Here is a 9,224-nt window from a genome sequence, read left to right as displayed (position 1 = left end):
TATCTTGAATGAAATAAATATGATTTGGTTTAGAGCCTTTGTCATTTTGCTTGATGTTTTAGTATTTTGTAGAGTCGTAAATATGCACGTTTTATGCAGATTGCACATGAAAAGTGGCTCATATCACCTTCTGATCGTCTTATAAAATCGGTCATGAAACACATTGGCCCTCATTGAGTCACTACAAAGCGGGTGAAAAATAGTTTCTTTATTACAATCGTTTCCACTCGCTTCTGTTAGTAGAAATGTTTCACTGTAATATTGAACAGCGTAACAAAAGGAAATCAGTTGTACATTTTTTTTTTTTAATGCATAGTTCCAAAGTCCCTCTGTAAGTGATGAGAATGAAGGACTCGCCCCCCCCCATCGTCCGTCACTCCTGCAGAAACGAGACCCGAGGAGACGAGAAAGTCACTCAAAACAAAAATCAAAAGTACCCTCTGTTTATAACGTTTAGCGCTGCAGGAAAATCCCTTTAAATCCAAATTAACCTGAATAACGAATCAGATTGATTAAATCAAAGTACAATAACCGGTAATACAACTAATCTTCAATACCCAAATAAGTCACTGACACAATGAAAGAAAAGAAAAAAAAAAAAACAGGTGAGAAAACAAAACCTTCCAGTTGCTATTATTACTATAGTGGTGTGTGTGGTTTTCTACCGAAGTAAAAAAAAAAAAAGGTACAAAGTTGCTTTAAATATTCACAACAGTAATTACAAGAGAAAAAATATCTTTAAGGCGTCTTCAGTTCATTTCTGTACAATCACACAGAATTAGGTTTTAGCCCTTCAGGGAGAAGAACAGAGAAAGCAGAGCGAGTCGGCTGTCGATGCTTCGTCGGTTGAAGGAAGTTTTTTTTTCCCCGTCTGGATCTCCTGGTACAGGTGGTTAAAAACCGAGTTCCAGCACCAACAGCCCCGCTGGCCTCCACACGCGCCGTCCGCAGCCTCACAGCCCACATTGAAACTTCATTGGAAATCATTTTGAGGTTTTAAAGGTCTTTTTCTTTTCTTTTCTTTTTTTTTTAAACCCTGATTAGATTAAGATTCAATAAATAAAAATGATTTAAGAAAACTTTCATTTACCTCGGGCACACATCAAAACATTAAAGGTGATTGTCGTATATTTATGTGTTCAGTAAATATATGATAATCTCCTTAAACTTTTAAAGCACATTTAAAAAAAAAAAGGTTTTGATATCTGCCCGAGCCTTAAAATTCAAACATAATTTGGTGTTTTATGCTCCTCTTTTGTATAAAATGCATTCTTCTGACAACATGCAATAATCAGGATTTGAAAGGAAGCTTCAGCTCTATTCGTGCGTTTCGTGTTTCGTTTTTTTTTCCAGAGTCGTGGGACAGTTTCAGTCGGAGGTGGTGACTTTGTCGAGGCTGCAGTGGCTCGGGGTCGAGGGTCGCTCCTCGTCGTCTGCTTCCAGGAGCGGGGCGAGATCCGGGTCCCTCCCCGCCTCCTCCCGCCGGGCAAGCCGTCAGTCGCGGTGGGCGTGGCTCTGCGGCGCGATGCTGAAGACCCGGATGCGCAGGTGGGAGGCGATCTGGAGGCAGACGCCCGTGCAGTACCGAGTCAGATCCACCAGAGACAGGACCTGAGGGCCGGGGGAGGACCGGAGGACATGTGAGGAGACGTGAACACAGCAGCTCTTCACCACACTTCAGTCTTTCATTTGAAAAAAACACGTAGAATTTCCCTTCTACTTCATAACTATGCTGCTCTGTCACATACACTCCCATTAAAACACATTTAATTGTATCTTACACTTTAAAGTTTAAAGAAAAGGCAAATAGACAGTGACTCCGAACCAAGAATTCAAACTATAATAAAAGGATTGGAAAAAAGAAAGAAATCCAAAAAAGTGCAGAATATAAAGTAGACCATCAAGAGTTTTTGGATATTTATAAATCAGAGACTAAGAAAGAAACATTCCAGACCTCACAGATGAACTAAATAAACTTTTTGAAACGCATTTAAGAAGGAGAATATCTGAATTACATTCCGGCCTGAGTAGGAACACTGGAGCTGGGTGGGAAGGAGAGGACTGAATAATTGACATTATGTGCTACGGTGTACGTGAAGCACAGCGGCTCCACGATGAAAATGACGGAGATGATCCGCGGTTCAACGTCAGGGTTGTTGCTGGAGGCTTTGTGGGGATCAAACTGGACCACACAGGCTTTTTTATTTTGGCGGGGGTGTGTGAGGAAGCAGTTCTCAGGTGTGACTGACGACTGAGGCAGACGAGCACGACGAGCAGGTGTGGCTGAAGATTTCCTGCTGCAGGTCGACTCCACCCGACGACACCAGGGATTCAGCGGCACGCAGGTACGGAGAAACCGAGGAAAACCTCTGACTTTAAAGCACGACGTGTGACTGCAGCCACACACCAGCGCTGACGTGTCACGAGAGTTGAGCGGCGACCCGTCCTGCAGGTTCTCGCTCCACGCCCGTCTGAATACGCCCGTTGCTCAGACGACACACACCTCTGAACTTGGAGGAGGCAGGCAATTTATGAGCTCTGCTCTGATTTGTGTAGATGTTCAGGGAACTCGGCTGGGATGTAGAACAAAAAGCATTTAAAGTATTCAAATCCATATTTTTTTTTTTTTTTTTTTTTAGAATCCTACTTGGTGGAGGTGGTCCTGAAAGTAAACTCATTTAGAGGAATTTGTTTTCTCACTATTTCTGATATAAAAGGTGAAGTTTTAATCAAAAGAATGTAAAACACGGTGGATTTTAAGAAGCGATTGAAACAAAGCTGAGGAAGAAATGATGGAGAAACAAAGTGTTGATTTTCAATGTAAATTAATAATCATCTTTGTGCTCCTTTTCCTTCAGGGATTTTAAAAAAACCTTCTGTAATGCCTTGAATTGTTTTGGGTTTATTTCATTACAATGACTGAAATAAGCCAAAATTCCGATTTAACTTCTTAGAATCACTTATCAAACTCCAATTAAAAGTCTTACTATTTTTTTTTTTCAGTTTGAAAGACTTAAACTCAGATGTGTGACCATACGACACCAGTAAAAATGGAAAATGTGAATTTCCACTGAAAGGAACGTTTGGAGGACTCTGGACTTCCAACATGACCTGAGATTGTGTCGTTTCAGTTACTGACCATCGCTATCCAGAGGACTATGTGCTCGTCGATGAAGCTGTTGAAGTATTGGTTGAGGAAGAGGAGGCCGGGGCCGATGAAGGCCGTGTCGGGGAGGTTTAACTCGCTCTTGGTCATGTGCGCGACCTGCAGAGGAGAAGGTGAAGAAAACACAGTTAAATCATACAAAAACAAACATATTTCATTTTAAATGGTTTTTTTTTAATGAACAACTGTAAAGATTTGATATTTAAAATTGTTTCAATATAAAAGCTTGAGGATCACAAGCAGAAACCCCAATATATACCAAGCATTTTGATTTAACTTGACGTGTGATGGATTTAATAGAGATCATAGTTTGAACGACTGTTGACGTAATCCAATGGTTTTCTACTTTCATATTTGTTCAGATTTTGGAGGTGAGAGTAGATAAAGTCCACCTCTGATCACATGTCAATGTGAACAATGACACAACACAAACCTCCAGAGATGATCCAAAATCAAGCTGCACCAACTGGTTACTATTTCTTTGCAGTAACTCGCAAATTATCTTTTTAAAACTGGAAATCTTTACTAATCATCAGATTAAAGCCACAATCCAACCTCGATCTTGAGGCATTCTGAGTGGTTCGGGTAGGAATGGATGTATTTCTGAGTGAACTATTATAACAGCTCTTATTGACGTCACTATTAATAATAGTTCGGTTTGAAAATCCAGCTTCAGATGTGAAATGTTACTATTTCAGATACTCTCGGGGCTTCTTTTTTTTTTTTTTTAATCTTTCGTGTGCGTGTTCCCATCATCTTGGACCACTGAAAGAACAGAATCTTACATTTCCCCGGGCGTTTTCAACACAAGTTTACGGTTCGATTCCCGCGCGACGTACCACCAGCTTGTTGGAGATCTTGGCGATGACGATGCCGAAGGCCAGGAGGTACAGACACGGGTGGTGCTCGAAGAGGTGGCTGGACGACTTCTTGAAGATGATGAAGGCCAGCGTGAGGATGAGGCCGATGTGCAAACCGGGAGTCAGCACGCTGGTGTCCTGAGCGGTGGGAACCACAATTACGGTGTTGGAAGCGGAATGCGAGGGGGGAAAAAAGGTGAAACTGGAGCCACTTACAGCCACGGTGGAGCCATTTTTACCCACGCCCCCGTTCAGGATGACGTGGAAGTAGTTGTAGCAGGAGTAGAGCGCCCCGCCCACGATGCCTACGATTGGGAAGACGTAGAGCTGCAGGCCGAGGACGGGCAGCTGCGGGAACACGTGGAGGTCAAAGAGGTTAAAGAGGAGGACGAGGAGCCGCCGCCGCCGCCGCCGCACAGCCAGAAGAAAGGTGCTAATATGGAAGCTTCAGCATGCCGAGCGTGATGAGAGAGCAAAGCCAAAAAAATAACGAAATGAGGAAAAACAATGCGGGGGTGGGGGGGTGGCGGGGCATCATCAGCTTTTTTGAGCCGGATCATGTCCAGTAGATGACCCGTGGCGTTAAGCTACCATATTTACCTTTGCACTTCTCTCGTTAAGTCAAGCCTCCGCAGGCAGCACGGAGTAGAAGTAAAACACAAATTCTATTTAAAACGACTAAAAAAAAAACAAAACTAATGTGTTAAAAAAAAAAAAAAAAAAAACTAATGGAGAGAAACTATAACTATTAACTGAAATGAAAGTGTCCCCGTGTGCATGAGGAGGTGAGGGGAGGTGAAGGCTCCAGGTACCGTGGTCTGCCAGAGGCTCACTCCTCCGAACGCCGACATCAGGTACATGACGACGATGGCGAACTGCACCTCGGTGACGTCGACGCTGAGCAGAGAGGGAAAAAAACAACCAACTTAGAGAGCGGCTGGGGAGGGGGGAGGAAAAAAAATCAGTTTTTATGTTGACTCCACGGCTCAATCTGTCATTTAGCTCTTGGATTTGAGTAGAATTATTGACAAAAGACTATTTTCAAATCAAGTTAGCTTCTTTTCTTCCTGCACAATATTTGCCGACAGGCATGGAAGGGCGTGGCCACATCGAGGCAGAGCGGTGGAACCATGTTTACATTTGAAAATCTAATTTCAATCTTGGGAGTTTCGTTTTGTTTTGTTTTTTTATATAACGGGCAGCAGGAGCTCCTAGATTTAACCAGTCAAAGCTAAGCCACGCCCCCCCGTTCAACTTCAAGAGCGACTTACAGGCCGAAGCGCAGCGTGCCGGACACGTAGGTCTGCCAGTGAGCGCAGAAGAACATGAACATCCCGATGAAGCCGCAGAAGAAGATCCAGTTGGGAAATCTTCCGATCCCACATGATATGCAGGTTCCCACGGCGACGAAGACTGAGAGACGAGACGAGGGAAATCAGATTATAAATACCCGTAGCGGTTTGTCCTCAATTGCCTAATAAAGTGCAAATAATTTCAATAGATCCCATATTTAAACTTGTTATAACTTCATATGAAGTTATAACCTAAATGCATTTGACTTGTGACAAATATTTTGTTATATAAAAGAATATTGTATATTAAATGATAGCATAATGATATATTACTTAGCGTAAAACTGAAAAGTCACCATGAAAATGTGAATAAGTGCAAAATGATTGACATATCGCACCGTGAAACGAAGTTATTATGTAAAGATTCCTCAGAATTCAACATCAAGTTCCCTGAAAACTTTAGTTTTAAAGTGAGACTGAGCTGATGGCGTGACGTTAGAAATAGAAACTTCCGCTGCGGGGGTGCGTCGGGATTGGTTGACGGCGGTTTGGGGACGGTCGGATAAGAGGAGAGCAGAATCACCGGTGGACACGGCGTCACAGCCGTGGTCGAAGAGCTCCCCGAGCGGCGAGCTGCTGTTGGTCCGCCGGGCCTGCTTCCCGTCGATGGCGTCCAGAGACTGGTAGGCGAAGAGGCCCAGGGCCGACAGGAGGAAGGCCCATGTCGGAGCCTGAGGACAGAAGACGGGAGACGGTTTACGACTTACGATGACGTTTTTCCGTTTATGTCCACTTTTTCCAACTTTGTTTGAAGAATTGAAATAAAAACCCAACATGTTGACTTCAATCTCGTTTTCTTCAAACTTGGGATTCGGCCGAAAGTTTAATCTCAGTCCATAACGTGTGTTTCTGTTAAAATCCATATCATTCATTCTGAGTAAATATGCACAACATAATTCATTTCTGGTGTTTTGCCACGACTTGTCAATTCTATAAATGTACCTGCAGGTATTTGGGTTGTGAAGCAGTCAGTCCGTCAAAACCGAGATGTTCAGGGACTTTGACTGGTGGAAAGTGGATTCGTAGCCTAAACAACAGATTACTCGGTAATCCACACAAGCAAACTGTCACGAGAGCCCTGAATATGGATGATGTATTTGTTTTATATGCTCATTTCTACTCGCGAATTATCAAGTAAAAATAATCCAGGTTGGAGGAATAACGAGAAAAAAACACTGACGCTCACTAAAAACTATTGATGATGCTTCATGAAAAAAACAAAGGTAGTAACAAAGGTCTTCATGGTTAACAAAGACATTACAGAATGTCTGTAAAAGGAAAATGCGCTTTGCAAAGATCACTGTTCGAAATGGGGAGAGCAAGAAATAATGGGACAGGAAAAATAAAATAAGAGGATTTTAAGAGAGAATCAATGTTAATGGACAATTCATATTAACAGTTAAAACTCAGAAATGGCTCTCTATTTTTGCAGGGGTGGTAGAGTAGAAAATGACCAGAGAAAAGTTTTTAGTTTTTTTTTGTTAATGGGTTTTCTGTTGTAATTCAGCTCAAAATCTATACTCCTAGAAATGTATGCAACACATTTCCCTTTATAGCTTATATATTTTTTGCTTAATTTCATCTTCTGGCATGTTGTTTTCTTTAGATCATGACACATTTAATTAATTCCCACAATTTCATGCACCGTATGTACTGTATTTGCATGTTAAAAGGGTGGAGGATGAGCGACTGCAGGCCCTCGGTTGGAGGTTATGGACCATCTGGAACAAACTACAGGTCCACATGGTGTGTTTCCAACCACAATGGGTGAGTGTGCAGCCGACACACACACACACACAGTCTGCATTTCCACAGAAATCAACAATCCCATGCTGGGTGAAACATTCAGAGGCCTTGCTGTCTTTCGCTTGTTTTTTCCTCCGGTGTTTTCTGCGTCTGGCCGCTGGACGCCTCGTCAACTGTTGAGGACAGAGTCTGCTTGTTTAGGTTTATCTCGGAGGTCACTCTGGGGCGAGCGCCGCTGGCACTGCGGCCTTGGGAATTTCTTGAACGTGCATTTCTTTACACAGCTGTGATAAGCGTACGGAGCTTGCAGCATACAGCGGACAGATAGCTGAGAGTTAAGCTCTTATTAGAATAAACTTTTGTGTGTTTCCCAGCGAGAGCGAGCCGCGTGGACTTTGACTGAGTTTGAGGTTGTCGTGACTGGACAAAGGTGTAAATCTGATAAACAGAGCAGCAGCAGCAGCGGTGGACCGACTAAACCTGCAGACACAGATTTACCAGCTCATAGGTCGTCCGTGGCTCATTTGCATAATTTATTGTTTGACTGTGGTATTTTGACCCTCATGCTGGCCATTTTTAGACAATTTCCCTCACCTTGTTTGATATGGTGATCATTTTAGCTGTGTTTAAAGCTTTTGGCAAGAGTTCTTGCAGCAACTTTTTGTCTTTAAATCCTCATTTATTCTCTCAATGCAATTTGCATTATTTTATCCAATTAGGAACTGAACTGTTAATGTGTAAAAGAAATTAATAATTTCCACAACACACACTTTCATTAGTGTCATTCAACTGCAATTAAAATTCTTTTTTGTTTAAATCGCAGTGCCAATTCAGTGTAGACTATAGACTAAACTATTCCACATTTGAATAAAATGAGTGAAACTTGTGATTTTTACCATAATGCATCACATTTATTTCTGTGGAGAAAGTCTGTGTAGTAAATTTGAAGAGGTGCATAAATGAAGCTGACTGAGTCCACAGATCTTCAGGTATTTTACAATCAGTCCAGTTATTTTAAAGTTCTTTATATTTAGCTTGTGACTTCACGTTAATTCTATTAAGTGATCAGTGCCGGCCGCCTCTCTGATGGCGAGAATTGCAAACATCGTCTCCGCCACACAAATCGCAGCGTTTCAACAATAACAACAACTTCAAGCTGTCAACTTTCCAAAAACGCACGCGCAAAGGCCACGTGACCGCACGCCGATCCCCAAAACAGTCATCCAGAGGGGAGACCTTGTCACGCCTGACACCACTACAAATATCCCCATTTAAAGCGAACTCGCATTTGTCCGGCTATTAAAATGCGACACATTCATACCACACATCTATTCTGAATCACAGAAAGATGATTTTAAGTTCGGCCTACATTAGCATTTGCAAACCAGTCGTTTTACTCCTGAATTGATTCGTTTAGTGCCGTTTGAACAGCCCCAAAACACACCGCCGAGGGCGTTAGCAAGCGGCGTGACCCCGTTAATAAAGTGGAAGTTATAGTTGTATACAATCAGCCGTCTGGTTCACAAGTATGCCGTATTTACAAGTAAACCTCACGGATTCAAACACTGTCATCAGTCGCAGCTTTTTCCGTACGTGAAGTTCACACGATACGGTGATATCCTAACTTGCACGGTTTCTAAATGGAGCCCGGCATTCTCGCCATACCAGAAACGGACGCCTGAAGTGGGGCCATGTCTGTGAGAAAACTTCAGCCAAGGTCGCTTTAACTCACCTCTTCTGTCGCCGTGGGGCAGTAAAACACGAGCACCACCGTGGAGAGGATGTTGACCACCAGCCCGACGATAGTCAGCGTGTTCGGTGCGACCCAGGTGGGGATTTGCTGGACGAGCCAGTTCCAGTAGATCTGACACGGAGGCTCGAACAGGGACCGACCCGAGGCGCTGTATTTATGTTCATCCAGCCGCTTGAGCTGCGCGGGGGACAGCGGCTCCGGCCACAAGAAGTGTGGCATTATTACTCTCGTTCCCGTCTTTACCTCAAAGTACCGCTATAAACTTCACCCTCCGCCCCCCAAAATCCTCCAGGGAAGGCGGCTCGGATGGAGCTACAGGCTGTGTCCCAGTGAGTGGCGGCTCATTG

At 43.3% G+C, this 9,224-nt stretch overlaps 1 protein-coding gene across 2 annotated transcripts; it reads right to left on the bottom strand.

Moving 5' to 3' along the window:
* Positions 1-188: 188 nt before the first annotated feature.
* On the bottom strand, positions 189-9,218 carry chpt1 (choline phosphotransferase 1). 2 transcript variants are annotated; one of them, XM_080517963.1, is made up of 8 exons: positions 8,857-9,218; positions 5,902-6,049; positions 5,298-5,439; positions 4,839-4,923; positions 4,243-4,374; positions 4,006-4,164; positions 3,140-3,265; positions 189-1,611 (listed from the first exon to the last, which is right to left on the bottom strand). In XM_080517963.1, exons 1-8 carry the CDS (start codon positions 9,094-9,096, stop codon positions 1,495-1,497), a joined length of 1,149 nt encoding a protein of 382 aa, XP_080374089.1. In that variant the 5' UTR covers positions 9,097-9,218; the 3' UTR covers positions 189-1,494. The 2 variants fall into 2 exon arrangements, with proteins under 2 accessions (XP_080374089.1, XP_080374088.1); XM_080517962.1 differs by having other exon boundaries at positions 4,006-4,374.
* Positions 9,219-9,224: the final 6 nt, after the last annotated feature.

Source organism: Blennius ocellaris, assembly GCF_963422515.1.
Source record: "Blennius ocellaris genome assembly, chromosome: 22".
Classification (NCBI taxonomy): Eukaryota; Metazoa; Chordata; class Actinopteri; order Blenniiformes; family Blenniidae; genus Blennius; species Blennius ocellaris.
Note: the sequence above shows the minus strand (reverse complement) of the source record. Positions and strands in the feature narration are given on the sequence as shown.

Coding starts and splice junctions, on each gene's coding strand:
- chpt1 (XM_080517962.1), bottom strand. CDS start 9,096: ATGCCACACTTCTTGTGGCCGGAGCCGCTGTCCCCCGCGCAGCTCAAG. Junction 4,375..4,838: donor TGAGCCTCTGGCAGACCACG/GTACCTGGAGCC, acceptor GTGTTCCCGCAG/CTGCCCGTCCTCGGCCTGCA. Junction 3,266..4,005: donor AGATCTCCAACAAGCTGGTG/GTACGTCGCGCG, acceptor TCTCCTCTGCAG/GTCGCGCACATGACCAAGAG.